This window comes from Pleurodeles waltl, chromosome 5 (assembly GCF_031143425.1).
Source record: "Pleurodeles waltl isolate 20211129_DDA chromosome 5, aPleWal1.hap1.20221129, whole genome shotgun sequence".
NCBI classification, from domain to species: domain Eukaryota; kingdom Metazoa; phylum Chordata; class Amphibia; order Caudata; family Salamandridae; genus Pleurodeles; species Pleurodeles waltl.
Window position 1 is genome coordinate 691,692,758 of NC_090444.1, and position 23,546 is coordinate 691,716,303.

Below are 23,546 nucleotides of genomic sequence, written 5' to 3' on the forward strand. Positions count from 1 at the left end.
TCAAGCCCTTGGAGATTTCTTCTTCAAGATGGAAGGCACACAAAGTCCAGTCTTTGCCCTCTTACTCTGGCAGAAGCAGCACTGCAGGAAAGCTCCACAAAGCACAGTCACAGGCAGGGCAGCACTTGTTCCTCAGCGATCAGCTCTTCTCCAGGCAGAGGTTCCCCTTGATTCCAGAAGTGTTTCTGAAGTTTGTAAGTTTGGGTGCCCTTCTTATACCCATTTTAGTCTTTGAAGTCACCTTCCTTCAAAGGGGACTCACACCTTCTTGTGAAATCCTGCCTTGCCCAGGCAAGGCCTCAGACACACACCAGGGGGCTGGAGACAGCATTGTCAGAGGCAGGCACAGTCCTTTCAGATGAGAGTGACCACTCCACCCCTCCCTCCTAGCAGAGATGGCTAATCAGGAATGCAGATCACACCCCAGCTCCCTTTGTGTCACTGTCTGGTGTGAGGTGAAAAACAACCCAACTGTCAACTGACCCAGACAGGGAATCCACAAACAAGGCAGAGTCACAGAATGGTTTAAGCAAGAAAATGCTCACTTTCTAAAAGTGGCATTTCCAAACTCACAATCTTAAAATCAACTTTACTAAAAGATGTATTTTTAAATTGTGAGTTCAGGGATCCCAAACTCCACATGTCCATCTACTCTCTAGGGGAATCTACACTTTAATCATATTTAAAGGTAGCCCCCATATTATCCTATGAGAGAGAGACAGACCTTGCAACAGTGAAAACGAAATTGGCAGTATTTCACTGTCAGGACATATAAACCACATTACTATATGTCCTACCTTATCCATACACTGCACCCTGCCCTTGGGGCTACCTAGGGCCTACCTTAGGGGTGCCTTACATGTAAGAAAAGGGAAGGTTTAGGCCTGGCAAGTGGGTACACTTGCCAAGTCGAATTTACAGTGTAAAAATACACATACAGACACTGCAGTGGCAGGTCTGAGACATGATTACAAAGCTACTTATGTGGGTGGCACAACCAGTGCTGCAGGCCCACTAGTAGCACTTGATTTACAGGCCCTGGCACCTCTAGTGCCCCTTACTAGGGACTTACTGGTAAATCAAATATGCCAATCATGGATAAACCACTTACATACAATTTAAACAGGAGCACTTGCACTTTAGCACTGGTTAGCAGTGGTAAAGTGCCCAGAGTAACAAAAACAGCAAAATCAGAGTCCAGCACACATCAACAACCTGGGGAACAGAGGCAAAAAGTTAAGGGAGACCACGCCAAGGATGAAAAGTCTAACACGTGTCCCCCCCAGCTAAAAGTGGGGAGCAACTACCCAACCTCATGGGAGTTCTCATCACTAAGGCGGAAGAACCTGGACAGACCATCAGCATTGGCGTGCTCTGTACCGGGTCGATGTTCCACCGTAAAGTCCATCCCCTGTAGGGAAATGGACCACCTCAACAGTTTTGGGTTCTCACCCCTCATCTGCATTAACCATCTGAGGGGTCTGTGGTCGGTCTGAACTCGGAAGTGAGTCCCAAACAAGTAGGGTCTTAGCTTCTTCAGTGCCCAGACCACAGCAAACGCTTCACGTTCTATGGCACTCCACCTACGTTCCCTGGGTAGTAACCTTCTGCTAATGAAGGCTACGGGTTGATCTAGGCCCTCTTCATTCAGCTGTGAGAGTACTGCTCCAATACCATGCTCTGAGGCGTCTGTCTGTACAACAAACTCCGTGGAGTAGTCAGGTGCCTTCAGCACCGGTGCTGTGCACATGGCAGCCTTCAGGGCATCAAAAGCGTTCTGGCAAGCCTCTGTCCAGATCACTTTCTTGGGTTGCTTCTTAGAAGTCAACTCAGTTAAGGGGGTAACAATGGTACCATATCCCTTAACGAACCTCCGATAGTATCCTGTGAGACCTAAAAAGGCTCTCACTTCAGTCTGGGTCTTGGGAGGCTCCCAAGCCAGAATCGTGTCAATCTTAGGCTGTAGGGGTGCCACCTGGCCACTCCCCACCTGGTGTCCTAAGTACACAACAGAACCCTGCCCTATTTGGCACTTGCTCGCCTTAATAGTGAGGCCTGCCTTCTGCAGGGCCTCTAACACTCTCCAGAGGTGTTGCAGGTGTTCCTCCCATGTGGAACTAAACACAGCAATGTCATCCAGGTAGGCGGCACTGAACTCATCCAGTCCTGCCAACACCTGGTTGACCAACCTCTGAAAGGTGGCAGGGGCATTCTTCATCCCAAAGGGCATCACATTGAAGTGGAAGTGCCCATCGGGGGTAGAGAAGGCTGACCTCTCCTTTGCCCCTTCAGTTAAGGCAATCTGCCAGTACCCAGATGTTAAATCAAACGTACTGAGGTACTGGGCAGCTCCTAACCGATCAATGAGCTCATCAGCTCGGGGGATGGGGTGTGCGTCAGTCTTGCTGACCGCATTGAGACCCCGGTAGTCCACACAGAACCTAAGTTCTGGAGTGGCACCAGGAGCAGTAGCCTTTGGGACCAAGACCACTGGGCTGGCCCAAGGACTGCTGGAGTGCTCAATAACCCTTAGGGCTAACATTTTGGAGACTTCCTCCTTAATGCAAGCCCTCACCCTGTCAGTCACCCTGTAAACCTTATGTTTAACAGGTGTACTGTCCCCAGTGTCCACATCATGTGTGCACAGGTGTGTGACTCCTGGGATCAGGGAAAACAGTGAGGCGAACTGTCCCAGCACGTGGCGACAGTCCCTCTGCTGTTCCTCAGTCAGGGAGGGGGAGAGGATCACTCCCTCCACAGACCCATCTTTCTCTCCTGCAGACAGGAGGTCAGGAAGAGGCTCACTCTCTTCCTCCACCCCGTCATCTGTCGCTAGGAGCATGGATAGCTCAGTTCGCTCAAAGTGTGGTTTGAGGCGGTTGACATGTAGGACCCTCAAGGGGTTCCTGGGGGATTGCAAGTCTACCAGATAGGTGACCTCGCTCTTTCTTTCCACCACCTCAAAAGGCCCAGTCCACTTATCTTGGAGAGCCCTAGGCTCTACTGGTGCCATGACCCACACTTTTTGTCCAGGCTGAAACTCAACCAGAGTGGCATTCTGGTCGTACCACCGTTTCATGTCCTCCTGGCTTGCTTCCAGGTTCTCCTGAGCGAGACGCCTGAAGCGGGCAGTTTGGTTTCTTAGTGCCAGCATGTAGCTAAATACATCCTGGGGTGGTTTACTAGGAGCTTTCTCCAAAGCCTCCTTCACCAGACTGAGCGGTCCCCTCACAGGGTGGCCATAGATGAGCTCAAAGGGGCTAAAGCCAAGTCCCTTTTGAGGCACCTCCCTGTAAGCGAACAGAAGGCATGGCAAGAGGACGTCCCACTTACGCCTCAAGGGCTCTGACAGGCCCTGAATCATGCCTTTCAAGGTGCGGTTGAATCTCTCAACCAGACCATTACTTTGGGGGTGGTAAGGGGTGGTGAACTTGTAGGTTACCCCACACACCTTCCACAGAGACTTCATATAAGTGGATATGAAGTTTGTACCCCTATCAGATACTACCTCCTTGGGGAACCCCATGCGGGTAAAAACCCCCATCAAGGCACGTCCCACCACGGGGGCGGTGACCGTCCTTAGAGGAATAGCTTCTGGGTACCGTGTGGCATGGTCCACCAAGACCAGGATGAACCTGTTGCCCATGGCTGTCTTGGGATCCAGAGGCCCCACAATGTCAATTCCTACCCTTTCAAAGGGAGTACTGACTACCGGTAAAGGTTGGAGGGGAGCTTTGCATTTCCCCCCACTCTTGCCACTTGCCTGACAAGTCTGACAAGATCTACAATAAGCAGCTGACTGCTTGTTCATCAAGGGCCAGTAAAAGTGGGAGACAAGCCTCTTATAGGTCTTGTCCTGCCCTAGATGTCCTGCCAAAGGCACATCATGAGCCAAACCCAGTAGGAAGGTCCTGAAGCCCTGGGGTACCACCAGCATACGAGCTGACCCCGGCTCAGGAACCTTAGGCTCACTATACAGGAGGCCATCCTCCCAATAAATCAGGTGAGTACCTGGCGCCCCGCCAGCCGCCTGGGCTGCAGCCTGCTGCCGCAGTCCCTCAAGAGTAGGGCATTCCTTCTGCGCTGTGCAGAATACTTCCCTGGTGGGTCCCCCTTCCTGCTGCCACTGCGACAGCTCAGGGACCTCCCCCAGTTCAGCCACCTGTTCCCCTGTAGGTTCCGGGGCATCACCCTCAGGCTCTGCCTCCTCCCGGACCGTGGGAACTTCTGGGGCGGGTTTCCCGCGCCTCCTGCCTTTCCTCTTCTTGGCGGTCCCCTGGGCCACTGTTTCAGGCTCCAGGGGCTCTTGACTACCCTGATTGGCTGCCATAGACCGGGTGGATACGCATACCCACCCAGGCAGACCCAACATCTCCAAGTGAGACCTGTGTTCCACCTCCTTCCAAGGGGAATCTTCCAGGTCGTTGCCTAGCAAACAATCAACAGGCATGGTTGGACTCACAGCTACTTTCCAGGAACCTGAGACCCCCCCCCATTCAAAGGGAACCTGCGCCACTCTGCAGAGGCGCTCAGAGTTGTCTACTGCAACTACTTGGTGAAGTACCCGGGGATCAATCTGCTCTTCAGACACCAGGTGACTCCTCACTGTAGTCACACTGGCTCCTGTGTCTCTCAGAGCCTCCACCCTCTGTCCATTGATGGTCACCCATTGCCTGTACTTCTTAGTGTTATCAGGCACTAGGTTTCTCTGGACCATCTCACTGTCCCCTAGTGAGACAAGGGTCATTTCTGCTGGTTCCCACCCACCTGAAACCAACTCCTCCCCAAGCGCTACACTGGCCAAACCCTGGGACGGCGCACCAGTGGGTGCCGGTGTACTTTTGGGGCATTTGGGGTCCCCCCTCACATGACCCACCTGGTCACATGAATAGCACTTACGTAGGGGACCACCTGCCATTGGCTTCCCTTTGGAGAACCATGTCTTCTTTTCACTGGGGGGTTGGGAATCCTTACCCTGGGAATCAGTTTGGGGCCCTTTGGAGAACTCATCCTGTTTGCCCTTACCCCCCCCTTTCTTCTGAGAGGGACCCTGCCCACCCTTGGCGTGGTCTCCCCCATACCTCTTTTGGACCCTGGTGCTCTCCCAGCGGTCCGCTTCCTGTGCAAGCTTCCTGGGGTCAGTCAGCTTGCTGTCAATGAGGTGCTGGCGCAGCTCTGGAAAACATAAACTGTACAAGTGCTCCCAAGCAATTAAATTGTAAAGCCCCTCATACGTGTTTACCTTACTGCCCTTCACCCAACCATCCAGTGACCTGCAACAAGAATCAACACATTCCAACCATGTTTGGGATTCCTTTCTCTTGTAGGATCTAAACTTCTCTTTGTACTGCTCAGGGGTGAGACCATACCTGGTAAGTAAGGCCTCCTTCATGGCAGGGTAGGTGAGACTCTGAGCATCCCCTAAGGCCGTCAGTGTGTCCCTCCCCTCTGCCTCAAAATGCTTCCACAGGGCTGCCCCCCAATGAGCTTCAGGGACCAGGTTCATGTGGAGAGCTGACTCATAACCCTTGAACCACAAGTAGATATCATCCTCCCTCTTATAATCCCTCACAAGGTCTTTTGGGATGTGTACCCTTCTCTCAGGCTGCACTGTAGAATTGCTGCCACCATCCCTACTGGACTGGCTTCTATGATCTATCTCTTTCAAGCTAAGCTCATGAGCCATTGTTATCTTCTTCTCCTCAAGGGCTAGCCTTCTCTGCTCCAATTGGTACTCCCTTTCTGCCTGTCTGTCCTGTAACTCTTCAGGTGTCAGACCCTTGGAGGATACACTGCTACTTGCCCTAGAGATTCTCCCCTGAGACATAGCAGGCCCACCCACTACATCAGTGTGAGTGACTTGCAACTCCTCTTCCCCCTCTGGCTCCTCATCTGTGTGCCCCTCAGCTGCTTTGGCTGTCACCCAGGCCCTCAGCGCCTTTTGCAGCTCATCCTTCTTGGATGAGCTCTTAATGGGACAGCCAACATTACTACAAAACTGCTTCAACTGAGCCACCTTGTAGCTCTCCAATTTCTCCAAGTCAAAAGCAGCTTCAGCTAGGGCATCTCCAGACTGAGACATGATGAGAGGTTAAAAAAAATATGCACAGTTCCAAAAACAGAAAAGCAAGTTCTCAAATGAAGTTTCAGCAAAGTCAATCCCGGGATCAGCGAAAAAAAAAGAAACTGAATGCAGAGAAAAACAGTCCAAGTAAAAAACAAAAATCACAAGACTAGTAGTATGTGGTCACGTAGTGGTCTGAGATCAAAACAGTAGTGTACACTTAATTACTGTATGTCAAGTACAAATACAAGTCCAAATCCCGACCGCTGGTCACCAATGTTAGAAATGGGGTCTTTGGTTGACAGTCAGGTTACCCCCTGTTCAAGCAAGGACCCTCACTCTAGTTAGGATAAAAGAGAATCACCCTCAGCTAACCCCTGCTTACCCCCTTGGTAGCTTGGCAGAGCAGTAGGCTTAACCTCAGAGTGCTGGGCGTAAAGTATTTGTACCAACACACACAGTAACTTAATGAAAACACTACAAAATGACACAACACCAGTTTAGAAAAATAGGAAATATTTATCTAGACAAAACAAGACCAAAACGACAAAAATCCAACATACACAAGTCAAGTTATGATTTTTTAAAGGTTTAAAATAAAAAGAGTCTTTAGGTAGTTGTAACACCACACTAGCGCTGCTAGCGTGAAAATGTACCTGGTTTGCGGCAAAAATAACCCCGCACGGGCGGTGTGCGTCGAAAATAACCCTGCACGGGTATATGCGTCGAAAACAGCTCGGCACGGCGAGGCGCGTCGAAAAAGCCAGCCACGCGACGGTCCGAAAGTCCCGCGGCGCTGGTTGCGATCTCTCAGCCTTCGTCAGCGATGCTGCGCGTCGTTTCTCCTGCTCCGGGCGTCGATTCTCCGGTCGCGTTTCCTGCGGCGTCGTTTCTCAGCTGCGGAGTCGGCGTCGCGTCGTTTTCTCAGCCGCGATCGGATTCGCGTCGATCTTTTCTCCGCACGGTGCTCGGTGCGTGTATTTTTGTCCTTAGGCTGCCAGCCTCTCCTTTCAGGGTCCCAGGAACTGGAAGGGCACCACAGAGCAGAGTAGGGGTCTCTCCAGAGACTCCAGGTGCTGGCAGGAAGAAGTCTTTGCTATCCCTGAGACTTCAACAACAGGAGGCAAGCTCTACATCAAGCCCTTGGAGATTTCTTCTTCAAGATGGAAGGCACACAAAGTCCAGTCTTTGCCCTCTTACTCTGGCAAAAGCAGCACTGCAGGAAAGCTCCACAAAGCACAGTCACAGGCAGGGCAGCACTTGTTCCTCAGCGATCAGCTCTTCTCCAGGCAGAGGTTCCCCTTGATTCCAGAAGTGTTTCTGAAGTTTGTAAGTTTGGGTGCCCTTCTTATACCCATTTTAGTCTTTGAAGTCACCTTCCTTCAAAGGGGACTCACACCTTCTTGTGAAATCCTGCCTTGCCCAGGCAAGGCCTCAGACACACACCAGGGGGCTGGAGACAGCATTGTCAGAGGCAGGCACAGTCCTTTCAGATGAGAGTGACCACTCCACCCCTCCCTCCTAGCAGAGATGGCTAATCAGGAATGCAGATCACACCCCAGCTCCCTTTGTGTCACTGTCTGGTGTGAGGTGAAAAACAACCCAACTGTCAACTGACCCAGACAGGGAATCCACAAACAAGGCAGAGTCACAGAATGGTTTAAGCAAGAAAATGCTCACTTTCTAAAAGTGGCATTTCCAAACTCACAATCTTAAAATCAACTTTACTAAAAGATGTATTTTTAAATTGTGAGTTCAGGGATCCCAAACTCCACATGTCCATCTACTCTCTAGGGGAATCTACACTTTAATCATATTTAAAGGTAGCCCCCATATTATCCTATGAGAGAGAGACAGATCTTGCAACAGTGAAAACGAAATTGGCAGTATTTCACTGTCAGGACATGTAAACCACATTACTATATGTCCTACCTTATCCATACACTGCACCCTGCCCTTGGGGCTACCTAGAGCCTACCTTAGGGGTGCCTTACATGTAAGAAAAGGGAAGGTTTAGGCCTGGCAAGTGGGTACACTTGCCAAGTCGAATTTACAGTGTAAAAATACACATACAGACACTGCAGTGGCAGGTCTGAGACATGATTACAAAGCTACTTATGTGGGTGGCACAACCAGTGCTGCAGGCCCACTAGTAGCACTTGATTTACAGGCCCTGGCACCTCTAGTGCCCCTTACTAGGGACTTACTGGTAAATCAAATATGCCAATCATGGATAAACCACTTACATACAATTTAAACAGGAGCACTTGCACTTTAGCACTGGTTAGCAGTGGTAAAGTGCCCAGAGTAACAAAAACAGCAAAATCAGAGTCCAGCACACATCAACAACCTGGGGAACAGAGGCAAAAAGTTAAGGGAGACCACGCCAAGGATGAAAAGTCTAACACCAACCCTCTTCAATATCTACATGAGCCCCCTCGCCGACATCGCACGCAAACACAACTTCAACATCATCTCCTACGCCAACGACACCCAGCTGATACTCTCCCTCACCAAAGACCCAACCACCGCCAAAATCAACCTACAGGAAGGAATGAAAGACGTCGCGGAATGGATGAAGCTCAGCCGCCTAAAGCTGAACTCAGACAAGACGGAGGTCCTCATCCTCGGACAATCCCCTTCTGCCTGGGACGACTCCTGGTGGCCCAAGGATCTGGGCACCGCACCAACCCCCTCAGACCACGCACGCAACCTCGGATTCATCCTGGCCCCCCTCCTCACTATGACCAAGCAAGTCAACACTGTCTCGTCATCATGCTTCAACACCCTACCCATGCTCCGAAAAATCTTCAGATGGATCCCTGCCGAAACCAGAAAGACAGTTACCCATGCCCTCGTCACAAGCCATCTGGACTATGGAAACACCCTATACGCAGGGACCACCGCAAAGCTACAGAAACGTCTTCAACGCATACAGAACGCCTCTGCACGCCCCATCCTCGTCATCCCCCGCCACAGCCACATATCCGCCCACCTGAAACACCTGCACTGGCTCCCCATCAACAAGAGGATCACCTTCAGGCTCCTCACCCACGCACACAAAGCTCTCCACAACATGGGCCCGAATACCTCAACAGCCGCCTCTCGTTCTACACGCCCACCCGTCAGCTTCGCTCAGCCAGCCTCGCCCTCGCCACCGTCCCACGTATCCGCAGAACCACCGCAGGAGGAAAATCCTTCACCTACCTGGCAGCCAAAGCATGGAACTCCCTCCCCGCACACCTAAGAACTACCAGGGACCATCTCGCCTTCAGGAAGCGCCTCAAGACATGGCTTTTCGAGCAGCAGTAACCCACCACCCCTCCCCAGCGCCTTGAGACCCTCTTGGGTGAGTAGCGCGCTCTATAAATGCATTGATTGATTGACCCCACTAGTATTCCTTCTTACTGTGTGTAAGGAAATGCCTCCTTGGCATGGTTGCCCCCTGACTTTTTGCCTTTGCTGATGCTATGTTTACAATTGAAAGTGTGCTGAGGCCTGCTAACCAGGCCCCAGCACCAGTGTTCTTTCCCTAACCTGTACTTTTGTATCCACAATTGGCAGACCCTGGCATCCAGATAAGTCCCTTGTAACTGGTACTTCTAGTACCAAGGGCCCTGATGCCAAGGAAGGTCTCTAAGGGCTGCAGCATGTCTTATGCCACCCTGGAGACCTCTCACTCAGCACAGACACACTGCTTACCAGCTTGTGTGTGCTAGTGAGGACAAAACGAGTAAGTCGACATGGCACTCCCCTCAGGGTGCCATGCCAGCCTCTCACTGCCTATGCAGTATAGGTAAGACACCCCTCTAGCAGGCCTTACAGCCCTAAGGCAGGGTGCACTATACCATAGGTGAGGGTACCAGTGCATGAGCATGGTACCCCTACAGTGTCTAAACAAAACCTTAGACATTGTAAGTACAGGGTAGCCATAAGAGTATATGGTCTGGGAGTTTGTCAAACACGAACTCCACAGCACCATAATGGCTACACTGAAAACTGGGAAGTTTGGTATCAAACTTCTCAGCACAATAAATGCACACTGATGCCAGTGTACATTTTATTGTAAAATACACCCCAGAGGGCACCTTAGAGGTGCCCCCTGAAACTTAACCGACTATCTGTGTAGGCTGACTAGTTTTAGCAGCCTGCCACAAACCGAGACATGTTGCTGGCCCCATGGGGAGAGTGCCTTTGTCACTCTGAGGCCAGTAACAAAGCCTGCACTGGGTGGAGATGCTAACACCTCTCCCAGGCAGGAATTGTCACACCTGGCGGTGAGCCTCAAAGGCTCACCTCCTTTGTGCCAACCCAGCAGGACACTCCAGCTAGTGGAGTTGCCCGCCCCCTCCGGCCAGGCCCCACTTTTGGCGGCAAGGCCGGAGAAAATAATGAGAAAAACAAGGAGGAGTCACTGGCCAGTCAGGACAGCCCCTAAGGTGTCCTGAGCTGAGGTGACTCTAACTTTTAGAAATCCTCCATCTTGCAGATGGAGGATTCCCCCAATAGGGTTAGGATTGTGACCCCCTCCCCTTGGGAGGAGGCACAAAGAGGGTGTACCCACCCTCAGGGCTAGTAGCCATTGGCTACTAACCCCCCAGACCTAAACACGCCCTTAAATTTAGTATTTAAGGGCTACCCTGAACCCTAGAAAATTAGATTCCTGCAACTACAAGAAGAAGGACTGCCTAGCTGAAAACCCCTGCAGCGGAAGACCAGAAGACGACAACTGCCTTGGCTCCAGAAACTCACCGGCCTGTCTCCTGCCTTCCAAAGATCCTGCTCCAGCGACGCCTTCCAAAGGGACCAGCGACCTCGACATCCTCTGAGGACTGCCCCTGCTTCGAAAAGACAAGAAACTCCCGAGGACAGCGGACCTGCTCCAAGAAAAGCTGCAACTTCGTTTCCAGCAGCTTTAAAGAACCCTGCAAGCTCCCCGCAAGAAGCGTGAGACTTGCAACACTGCACCCGGCGACCCCGACTCGGCTGGTGGCGATCCAACACCTCAGGAGGGACCCCAGGACTACTCTGATACTGTGAGTACCAAAACCTGTCCCCCCTGAGCCCCCACAGCGCCGCCTGCAGAGGGAATCCCGAGGCTTCCCCTGACCGCGACTCTTTGAACCTAAAGTCCCGACGCCTGGGAGAGACCCTGCACCCGCAGCCCCCAGGACCTGAAGGACCGGACTTTCACTGGAGAAGTGACCCCCAGGAGTCCCTCTCCCTTGCCCAAGTGGAGGTTTCCCCGAGGAATCCCCCCCTTGCCTGCCTGCAGCGCGGAAGAGATCCCGAGATCTCTCATAGACTAACATTGAAAACCCGACGCTTGTTTCTACACTGCACCCGGCCGCCCCCGCGCTGCTGAGGGTGAAATTTCTGTGTCGACTTGTGTCCCCCCCGGTGCCCTACAAAACCCCTCTGGTCTGCCCTCCGAAGACGCGGGTACTTACCTGCAAGCAGATCGGAACCGGGGCACCCCCTTCTCTCCATTCTAGCCTATGTGTTTTGGGCACCACTTTGAACTCTGCACCTGACCGGCCCTGAGCTGCTGGTGTGGTGACTTTGGGGTTGCTCTGAACCCCCAACGGTGGGCTACCTTGGACCAAGAACTGAACCCTGTAAGTGTCCTACTTACCTGGTAAAACTAACAAAAACTTACCTCCCCCAGGAACTGTGAAAATTGCACTGTGTCCACTTTTGAAACAGCTATTTGACAATAACTTGAAAAGTATACATGCAATTTTGATGATTTGAAGTTCCTAAAGTACTTACCTGCAATACCTTTCGAACAAGATATTACATGTAGAATTTGAACCTGTGGTTCTTAAAATAAACTAAGAAAAGATATTTTTCTATACAAAAACCTATTGGCTGGATTTGTCTCTGAGTGTGTGTACCTCATTTATTGTCTATGTGTATGTACAACAAATGCTTAACACTACTCCTTGGATAAGCCTACTGCTCGACCACACTACCACAAAATAGAGCATTAGTATTATCTCTTTTTACCACTATTTTACCTCTAAGGGGAACCCTTGGACTCTGTGCATGCTATTCCTTACTTTGAAATAGCACATACAGAGCCAACTTCCTACATTGGTGGCAGCGGTGGGATACAAGACTTTGCATTTGCTGGACTACTCAGCCAATACCTGATCACACGACAAATTCCAAAATTGACATTAGAAATTGATTTTTGCAATTTGAAAAGTTTTCTAAATTCTTAAAAGACCTGCTAGGGCCTTGTGTTAGATCCTGTTTAGCATTTCTTTTAGAGTTTAAAAGTTTGTTAAAAGTTTGAATTAGATTCTAGAACCAGTTTTAGTTTCTTAAAAAGTATTCCAACTTTTAGAAGCATAATGTCTAGCACAGATGTGAATGTGGTGGAACTCGACACCACACCTTACCTCCATCTACAGATGAGAGAGCTAAGGTCACTCTGTAAACTAAAGAAAATAGCAATGGGCCCCAAACCTACCAAAGTACAGCTCCAGGAGCTTTTGGCAGAGTTTGAAAAGGCCAACCCCTCTGAGGATGGCAACTCAGAGGATGAAGATAGTGACTTGGAGGGAAATTCCCCCCCTCCAGTCCTACTTAGGGAGAGCAGGGCTTCTCAAGCCCTGACTCCACAAATAATAGTCAGAGATGCTGGTTCCCTCACAGGAGGGACCAACAACTCTGAAATCACTGAGGATAACTCCAGTGAAGAGGACATCCAGTTAGCCAGGATGGCCAAAAGATTGGCTTTGGAAAGACAGATCCTAGCCATAGAGAGGGAAAGACAAGAGATGGGCCTAGGACCCATCAATGGTGGCAGCAACATAAATAGGGTCAGAGATTCTCCTGACATGTTGAAAATCCCCAAAGGGATTGTAACTAAATATGAAGATGGTGATGACATCACCAAATGGTTCACAGCTTTTGAGAGGGCTTGTGTAACCAGAAAAGTGAACAGATCTCACTGGGGTGCTCTCCTTTGGGAAATGTTCACAGGAAAGTGTAGGGATAGACTCCTCACACTCTCTGGACAAGATGCAGAATCTTATGACCTCATGAAGGGTACCCTGATTGAGGGCTTTGGATTCTCCACTGAGGAGTACAGGATTAGGTTCAGGGGGGCTCAAAAATCCTCGAGCCAGACCTGGGTTGACTTTGTTGACTACTCAGTGAAAACACTAGATGGTTGGATTCAAGGCAGTGGTGTAAGTAATTATGATGGGCTGTACAATTTATTTGTGAAAGAACACCTGTTAAGTAATTGTTTCAATGATAAACTGCATCAGCATCTGGTAGACCTAGGACCAATTTCTCCCCAAGAATTGGGAAAGAAGGCGGACCATTGGGTCAAGACAAGGGTGTCCAAGACTTCGACAGGGGGTGACCAAAAGAAAGGGGTCACAAAAACTCCCCAGCAGAAGGGTGATGAGACAACCAAAACTAAAAATAGTAAAGAGTCTTCTACAGGCCCCCAAAAACCTGCACAGGAGGGTGGGCCCAGAGCCTCTTCACAAAACAATGGGTACAAGGGTAAAAACTTTGATCCCAAAAAGGCCTGGTGTCATAGCTGTAAACAGCATGGACACCAAACTGGAGACAAGGCCTGTCCCAAGAAGGGTTCCACTCCAAACTCCCATCCAGGTAACACTGGTATGGCTAGTCTCCAAGTGGGATCAACAGTGTGCCCAGAGCAAATCAGGGTTCACACTGAAGCTACTCTAGTTTCTGAGGGTGGGGTGGATTTAGCCACACTAGCTGTCTGGCCGCCTAACATGCAAAAATACAGACAGCAACTCTTAATTAATGGGACTAGAATAGAGGGCCTGAGGGATACAGGTGCCAGTGTCACCATGGTGACAGAGAAACTGGTTTCCCCTGGCCAATACCTGACTGGAAAAACTTACACAGTCACCAACGCTGACAATCAGAGAAAAGTACATCCCATGGCAATGGTTACTTTAGAATGGGGAGGGGTCAATGGCCTGAAACAGGTGGTGGTCTCCTCAAATATCCCAGTGGACTGTCTGCTTGGAAATGACCTGGAGTCCTCAGCATGGGCTGAGGTAGAGCTAAAAACCCATGCAGCAATGCTGGGTATCCCTGAACTGGTGTGTGTGAAAACAAGAGCACAATGCAAGGCACAGGGTGAAAAAGTAGAGCTGGAGTCTGGAAAAATGGCCCAGCCTACCAAGAGAACAGGAAAGTCAGTTGGGAAGCCAACTGCAACACAGCAAAAGAAAGGGAACCTCTCTTCTCAGGAAGAAGTTCTGCCCTCTGAGGGAACTGAGCCTTTGGAGCTTGAACCTTATCAGGTTGAGCTCTTAGGCCCAGGGGGACCCTCCAGGGAAGAGCTGTGTAAGGGACAAGAAACCTGTCCCTCTCTTGAAGGCCTTAGGCAGCAAGCTGCTGAAGAGTCCAAAGGCAAGAAAAATGGAACACATAGGGTCTATTGGGAAGATGGGCTCCTGTACACTGAGGCCAGAGACCCCAAACCTGGTGCCACTAGGAGAGTGGTAGTGCCTCAGCTGTTCAGAGAGTTCATCCTAACATTGGCCCATGACATTCCCCTTGCTGGACATTTGGGACAAACCAAGACGTGGGAGAGGTTAGTCAACCACTTCTACTGGCCCAATATGTCCAACATGGTTAAGGAGTTTTGCCTCTCCTGCCCCACCTGTCAAGCCAGTGGTAAGACAGGTGGGCATCCAAAGGCCCCCCTCATTCCACTTCCAGTGGTGGGGGTGCCCTTTGAAAGAGTGGGTGTGGACATAGTTGGTCCACTGGAACCTCCCACAGCCTCAGGGAATATGTATATCCTGGTAGTAGTGGATCATGCTACCAGATATCCTGAAGCTATTCCCCTTAGGTCGACTACTGCCCCTGCAGTAGCCAAGGCCCTCATTGGTATCTTTACCAGAGTGGGTTTCCCTAAGGAGGTGGTGTCTGACAGAGGTACCAACTTCATGTCAGCATACCTAAAGCACATGTGGAATGAGTGTGGAGTGACTTATAAATTCACTACACCTTACCATCCACAAACTAATGGCTTAGTTGAGAGATTCAACAAGACATTAAAGGGCATGATCATGGGGCTCCCTGAAAAACTCAAAAGGAGATGGGATGTCCTCCTGCCATGTCTGCTTTTCGCTTACAGGGAGGTACCACAGAAGGGAGTAGGGTTCTCACCCTTTGAACTTCTGTTTGGTCATCCTGTAAGGGGACCACTTGCTCTTGTTAAAGAAGGCTGGGAGAGACCTCTCCATGAGCCAAAACAAGACATAGTGGACTATGTACTTGGCCTTCGCTCTAGAATGGCAGAGTACATGGAAAAGGCAACCAAAAACCTTGAGGCCAGCCAACAGCTCCAGAAGTTTTGGTATGACCAAAAGGCTGCACTGGTTGAGTTCCAACCAGGGCAGAAAGTCTGGGTTCTGGAGCCTGTGGCTCCCAGGGCACTCCAGGACAAATGGAGTGGCCCTTACCCAGTGCTAGAGAGGAAGAGTCAGGTCACCTACCTGGTGGACCTGGGCACAAGCAGGAGCCCCAAGAGGGTGATCCATGTGAACCGCCTTAAGCTCTTCCATGACAGGGCTGATGTGAATCTGTTAATGGTAACAGATGAGGATCAGGAGGCAGAGAGTGAACCTCTCCCTGATCTTCTGTCATCAGACCCAAAAGATGGCACAGTAGATGGAGTGATCTACTCAGACACCCTCTCTGGCCAACAGCAAGCTGATTGTAGGAGAGTCCTACAACAGTTTCCTGAGCTGTTCTCCCTAACCCCTGGTCAGACACACCTGTGTACCCATGATGTGGACACAGGAGACAGCATGCCTGTCAAGAACAAAATCTTCAGACAGTCTGACCATGTTAAGGAAAGCATCAAGGTGGAAGTCCACAAGATGCTGGAATTGGGAGTGATTGAGCGCTCTGACAGCCCCTGGGCTAGCCCAGTGGTCTTAGTCCCCAAACCCCACACCAAAGATGGAAAGAAAGAGATGAGGTTTTGTGTGGACTACAGAGGGCTCAACTCTGTCACCAAGACAGATGCCCACCCAATTCCAAGAGCTGATGAGCTCATTGATAAGTTAGGTGCTGCCAAATTTCTAAGTACCTTTGACTTGACAGCAGGGTACTGGCAAATAAAAATGGCACCTGGAGCAAAAGAAAAGACAGCATTCTCCACACCTGATGGGCATTATCAGTTTACTGTTATGCCCTTTGGTTTAAAGAATGCCCCTGCCACCTTCCAAAGGTTGGTGAATCAAGTCCTTGCTGGCTCGGAGTCCTTTAGCACAGCTTATCTTGATGATATTGCTGTCTTTAGCTCCACCTGGCAGGATCACCTGGTCCACCTGAAGAAGGTTTTGAAGGCTCTGCAATCTGCAGGCCTCTCTATCAAGGCATCCAAATGCCAGATAGGGCAGGGAACTGTGGTTTACTTGGGACACCTTGTAGGTGGAGGCCAAGTTCAGCCACTCCAACCCAAGATCCAGACTATTCTGGACTGGGTAGCTCCAAAAACCCAGACTCAAGTCAGGGCATTCCTTGGCTTGACTGGGTATTACAGGAGGTTTGTGAAGGGATATGGATCCATTGTGACAGCCCTCACTGAACTCACCTCCAAGAAAATGCCCAAGAAAGTGAACTGGACTGTGGAATGCCAACAGGCCTTTGACACCCTGAAACAAGCAATGTGCTCAGCACCAGTTCTAAAAGCTCCAGATTATTCTAAGCAGTTCATTGTGCAGACTGATGCCTCTGAACATGGGATAGGGGCAGTTTTGTCCCAAACAAATGATGATGGCCTTGACCAGCCTGTTGCTTTCATTAGCCGGAGGTTACTCCCCAGGGAGCAGCGTTGGAGTGCCATTGAGAGGGAGGCCTTTGCTGTGGTTTGGTCCCTGAAGAAGCTGAGACCATACCTCTTTGGGACTCACTTCCTAGTTCAAACTGACCACAGACCTCTCAAATGGCTGATGCAAATGAAAGGTGAAAATCCTAAACTGTTGAGGTGGTCCATCTCCCTACAGGGAATGGACTTTATAGTGGAACACAGACCTGGGACTGCCCATGCCAATGCAGATGGCCTTTCCAGGTTCTTCCACTTAGAAAATGAAGACTCTCTTGGGAAAGGTTAGTCTCATCCTCTTTCGTTTGGGGGGGGGTTGTGTAAGGAAATGCCTCCTTGGCATGGTTGCCCCCTGACTTTTTGCCTTTGCTGATGCTATGTTTACAATTGAAAGTGTGCTGAGGCCTGCTAACCAGGCCCCAGCACCAGTGTTCTTTCCCTAACCTGTACTTTTGTATCCACAATTGGCAGACCCTGGCATCCAGATAAGTCCCTTGTAACTGGTACTTCTAGTACCAAGGGCCCTGATGCCAAGGAAGGTCTCTAAGGGCTGCAGCATGTCTTATGCCACCCTGGAGACCTCTCACTCAGCACAGACACACTGCTTACCAGCTTGTGTGTGCTAGTGAGGACAAAACGAGTAAGTCGACATGGCACTCCCCTCAGGGTGCCATGCCAGCCTCTCACTGCCTATGCAGTATAGGTAAGACACCCCTCTAGCAGGCCTTACAGCCCTAAGGCAGGGTGCACTATACCATAGGTGAGGGTACCAGTGCATGAGCATGGTACCCCTACAGTGTCTAAACAAAACCTTAGACATTGTAAGTACAGGGTAGCCATAAGAGTATATGGTCTGGGAGTTTGTCAAACACGAACTCCACAGCACCATAATGGCTACACTGAAAACTGGGAAGTTTGGTATCAAACTTCTCAGCACAATAAATGCACACTGATGCCAGTGTACATTTTATTGTAAAATACACCCCAGAGGGCACCTTAGAGGTGCCCCCTGAAACTTAACCGACTATCTGTGTAGGCTGACTAGTTTTAGCAGCCTGCCACAAACCGAGACATGTTGCTGGCCCCATGGGGAGAGTGCCTTTGTCACTCTGAGGCCAGTAACAAAGCCTGCACTGGGTGGAGATGCTAACACCTCTCCCAGGCAGGAATTGTCACACCTGGCGGTGAGCCTCAAAGGCTCACCTCCTTTGTGCCAACCCAGCAGGACACTCCAGCTAGTGGAGTTGCCCGCCCCCTCCGGCCAGGCCCCACTTTTGGCGGCAAGGCCGGAGAAAATAATGAGAAAAACAAGGAGGAGTCACTGGCCAGTCAGGACAGCCCCTAAGGTGTCCTGAGCTGAGGTGACTCTAACTTTTAGAAATCCTCCATCTTGCAGATGGAGGATTCCCCCAATAGGGTTAGGATTGTGACCCCCTCCCCTTGGGAGGAGGCACAAAGAGGGTGTACCCACCCTCAGGGCTAGTAGCCATTGGCTACTAACCCCCCAGACCTAAACACGCCCTTAAATTTAGTATTTAAGGGCTACCCTGAACCCTAGAAAATTAGATTCCTGCAACTACAAGAAGAAGGACTGCCTAGCTGAAAACCCCTGCAGCGGAAGACCAGAAGACGACAACTGCCTTGGCTCCAGAAACTCACCGGCCTGTCTCCTGCCTTCCAAAGATCCTGCTCCAGCGACGCCTTCCAAAGGGACCAGCGACCTCGACATCCTCTGAGGACTGCCCCTGCTTCGAAAAGACAAGAAACTCCCGAGGACAGCGGACCTGCTCCAAGAAAAGCTGCAACTTCGTTTCCAGCAGCTTTAAAGAACCCTGCAAGCTCCCCGCAAGAAGCGTGAGACTTGCAACACTGCACCCGGCGACCCCGACTCGGCTGGTGGCGATCCAACACCTCAGGAGGGACCCCAGGACTACTCTGATACTGTGAGTACCAAAACCTGTCCCCCCTGAGCCCCCACAGCGCCGCCTGCAGAGGGAATCCCGAGGCTTCCCCTGACCGCGACTCTTTGAACCTAAAGTCCCGACGCCTGGGAGAGACCCTGCACCCGCAGCCCCCAGGACCTGAAGGACCGGACTTTCACTGGAGAAGTGACCCCCAGGAGTCCCTCTCCCTTGCCCAAGTGGAGGTTTCCCCGAGGAATCCCCCCCTTGCCTGCCTGCAGCGCGGAAGAGATCCCGAGATCTCTCATAGACTAACATTGAAAACCCGACGCTTGTTTCTACACTGCACCCGGCCGCCCCCGCGCTGCTGAGGGTGAAATTTCTGTGTCGACTTGTGTCCCCCCCGGTGCCCTACAAAACCCCTCTGGTCTGCCCTCCGAAGACGCGGGTACTTACCTGCAAGCAGATCGGAACCGGGGCACCCCCTTCTCTCCATTCTAGCCTATGTGTTTTGGGCACCACTTTGAACTCTGCACCTGACCGGCCCTGAGCTGCTGGTGTGGTGACTTTGGGGTTGCTCTGAACCCCCAACGGTGGGCTACCTTGGACCAAGAACTGAACCCTGTAAGTGTCCTACTTACCTGGTAAAACTAACAAAAACTTACCTCCCCCAGGAACTGTGAAAATTGCACTGTGTCCACTTTTGAAACAGCTATTTGACAATAACTTGAAAAGTATACATGCAATTTTGATGATTTGAAGTTCCTAAAGTACTTACCTGCAATACCTTTCGAACAAGATATTACATGTAGAATTTGAACCTGTGGTTCTTAAAATAAACTAAGAAAAGATATTTTTCTATACAAAAACCTATTGGCTGGATTTGTCTCTGAGTGTGTGTACCTCATTTATTGTCTATGTGTATGTACAACAAATGCTTAACACTACTCCTTGGATAAGCCTACTGCTCGACCACACTACCACAAAATAGAGCATTAGTATTATCTCTTTTTACCACTATTTTACCTCTAAGGGGAACCCTTGGACTCTGTGCATGCTATTCCTTACTTTGAAATAGCACATACAGAGCCAACTTCCTACACTGTCAAAGCCCTTTTCTTAAGAACCCATATTTCAATTTATCTGCTACTCTGCAGAGCACAGCTAGTACTTTTGAGGCCTCCCTTCCCTAAACATCTGAGTTCTAGCACATAACTAGCAACATTTTGCATCATTGACTCCTCATAAGAGCAGTAACAAAGCCCCTTTTTGTCCTACAAAGGGATGCAGACTCCGTAGGGACGGAGAGAACGTTTCTTATTTTAAGTGGGCTAGCCAATTCAAATTGTATTTCATTATTTTACCTAGGTGAGGAAACCTCTCCACCACTGTTAGTTTATTTCTTCTTAGGAGACAGGTCTAGCTATAATGATTCCTCCTGTTCATTAATGTAGATTTTGACATAGTTTGACGTCTGGTCGATTAGTTGTTGTACACCTGTAAGCGTTTGCAAAACTGTAACCATCTGCATATAGAAAAAGTGGATAGGCAATATTAACTTTTAGTCAAAAGGTATCTGTCCGGCATAGGAATAAAATAAGGTGAGCAATAAAAAAACAGAATGAGGATAGATAATGACTGCTTCAAGCCAAACCTCATTTTTACTGTACTGGAGAACATTCCTTTTTCCTACCATCTGGTTACAGGTCTATGTCAGGCTGCGGTTCTCTTATTAAAAACTATAAATATAGTTTATGTTGTAGATTTGCAGTAAGCAGTTCACCCTCCTGTCTCTTGCAGATTAGTTCATCAAATGCATAGGACAATTTTACAGAGAATGTGTAAAGATTCTAGACTATTCTACAAGTGGAAGTTGCGAAAATGTGGTTTATGCTTCCTTCTCAAGTGTTACACAATCAATGTCAAGTGAAGCCAAATCTGCACCTTGCATAAAAAGGGAGATCAGTCTGTAGGGAGATAATGCAGAATGCATTCTTCATGAATCAATATAGTTTACCTACCCTCCCATGATAGTTGAATTGTGAGAGTTCTATTGCAGTCATGTAAACATTTCTCACAGCCTAGAATCCGAGTTCCAGGCTCTGATGTTCTTCATATTTGTATACATGCGCTGTTGGACCTACTTAAAACTACCCACATTTAGCCAAGGAAATTTTCAATGTGGAGGCAGAGGCTTTTAATTATTTAATTTTTTTCTGTTTATATGTCACCTAACCAACTTCCCCCTTCTGGTTTGGGATGATTAAATAGATATTAATGGTGCTGATACCTGCAATTGATACTAATAAATAAATGAAGCGAGATGTTGTTTCCTCTTGTCACAATCTGTTCCTCCTGAAACCAATTTCATTTCTTCTTCTGAAGTACCCGTTCATTTCTGCAGTCATATTACTTAAGTTTAGAACAATGCCTGTCTTAAAGTCTGTAGAATTTATTCTGTGGTGTAATTTAAGTCCCGCTCTTCATCCCATGACATTTGTGACCATATTACTTTTTACAGCCTATCGTTTCAACCGGTGATCCTTTCCATTGTAATGTTGTTCAAAGGTCTAATACCATTGTCTTTCACCAGGAGTTGTAGTGGGAATTTGTTACTGGGATGTTCGGAATACATCTTTTTATTTCAAATTGTTATCTGTCTAGCCTTTTAGCACTCATAGATTTTAGGATTTGAAACCCAGTACTTGAAATTCACCATTTGCTGTTGCCACATTTGCCGAAGGAAATTCATTCAGTTCAGAGAAACGTAGTCTCTGCCCGAGGTGGTCACTTTCTGACCTACCATGTATGACAAAGTCCCACACATTCTGCAACAGTCTTATTGATAAAACAAAGGTCGGATTAATTGTTTTGCGGTTAGAAAAAAATGTGCGAATGTTGCAGAGGTGTCTGATGGAGCCTGCCATTTACTGTAACCAAAGCAGACTTTGACATGAGATTATTTTAATTCTTCCATCTTTGAATCCGTTTTTAAGATATATGTAATATAGATGTATAGCTTTAAAAACGCAGCTAAGCTGATGTTATGTCAACTGCGATCTCATAGATTATCATCAATCAGTCAATACCTGTTTATTTCAGAAAGTCATTTTCCACTAGACACATTACCGATTTGACATAAACAAAAGGCAATTCATACAACACAATGGAAAATATTAATAGATAAGCCCATACAAATATAAATATATTCATACACACACTGACAAAAGCAGTTTAAAAATGTTTTGGTTTAGGTAGTTCAAACACCCAAACATTCACATAGGGAAAAATCCTAACAAGTTTCTCCCAAAAACACAATTACATTTCAGATTTACAAAATAATACAAATGCCCTCATGATTTATGTATTTAAGGTGGGACGGTAATTTGCACGAACATGTATATTTTGAGAATAAAGACATCTTTAGAATGTTTGATTTAGTTTATGAAATGTAGGACTCTTGCATAGTAATGGGAAACAAGTTCCATGTATTAAAGGCAGCAGATTGTGTTGTTAAGTTAAGACCACGGTGGGGAACGTTTGGCACAGGAAGCTGTGTTTATTTCCTTGCTGTGGGATCCTATTGTTGTACCCTGCATTGACACGGTTATCATATGCTGAAATTTGTTTTCTGCATTATAGTGAGATTTGAGGGTTAATATCATCTCCGTTTCCGTGAAGTAGATTTCTCTTAACTGCCAGGATCGGGGAATGGAACATCAGTCATGGGTTCTTCTATGTTTCTGTACCCCCTTTTGTCGTATACACATATGATAAACAAGAGTGAATTATAGTTCATTTTAAAAACTCCCTCTCTCTCTCTTTCTTTCTCTCTCTCCCTCCCTCTCTTCCCCTGACCCGTCTAGGAACACATTACGCACTCCCTTGGTCCCCTATTGAATGTACTTCTGTACCCATACCTCCGCCCCCTGAAGCTGTGCAGAAGTTTCAAAACGTTTGTGTTCATGCGTGTATCTATGTGTTTGCTCGTGCTTCAATGTGTATCTGCAATATATGCCTTTTATTTTCACATTATGGTGTTGGGGAATAGGATCTTACTTGGACAGTGGTTTGTGGGCGGGAACTGTACTTTGATCCAAATGGCTCTTAGAGGCAGGTGTAGGAAAGTAGAGTTGTTTGACAATCAGTTAACTGCAAACACTGATGTAACCGTATGATAAAATCTACAAAACCGGTTTCTTGGATTTCCCACGTTTCACAAACGATGATGATATTGGCCAAGTTATTAAAACTGATGATCTGTATCTTTTTTTGTTGCTTTCAGCTGTTACGAGAACTGAAGCACCCCAATGTGATTGCGTTACAGAAGGTCTTTCTCTCGCACAGTGACAGGAAGGTGTGGCTGCTGTTTGATTATGCAGAACATGATTTGTGGGTGAGTTCAAAATATATAGTGCCTTCATTTGTGAGAAAAAATGCAGAACTGCAGAGGAAATGATTGCTTCATTCACATTTTCATAATACTGAGCTGATATCACAGGTTTTTACAGTTACTTGAAAAAATAATTGCATGTGCTTATGTGGGCCATCATTTTATGTTTCAACCATGTTGTATGTAGCAGGTTCAGTCTTTATAGTAAAGTGATGCTCAAATGAATACGTTGTTGGGTGCAATAAACAACATATGTTCCTCTTCCTGTAGGCAAATTGGCCTAATTTTGAATCCCATGGCAAGGAGTTACGTTTCAGGGCAAAAGGGTGCACTCCTTAT

At 48.5% G+C, this 23,546-nt stretch overlaps 1 protein-coding gene across 4 annotated transcripts in view; it reads left to right on the plus strand.

Moving 5' to 3' along the window:
* The window catches only part of CDK19 (cyclin dependent kinase 19), a 1,195,971-nt gene that overhangs the window by 414,699 nt on the left and 757,726 nt on the right, over positions 1-23,546 (plus strand). For all 4 annotated transcript variants that reach the window (XM_069234609.1, XM_069234610.1, XM_069234608.1 and 1 more), the window contains exon 3: positions 23,100-23,210. In XM_069234609.1, coding sequence (XP_069090710.1) covers positions 23,100-23,210 — 111 coding nt within the window. The remainder of the gene's footprint in view (positions 1-23,099; positions 23,211-23,546) is intronic.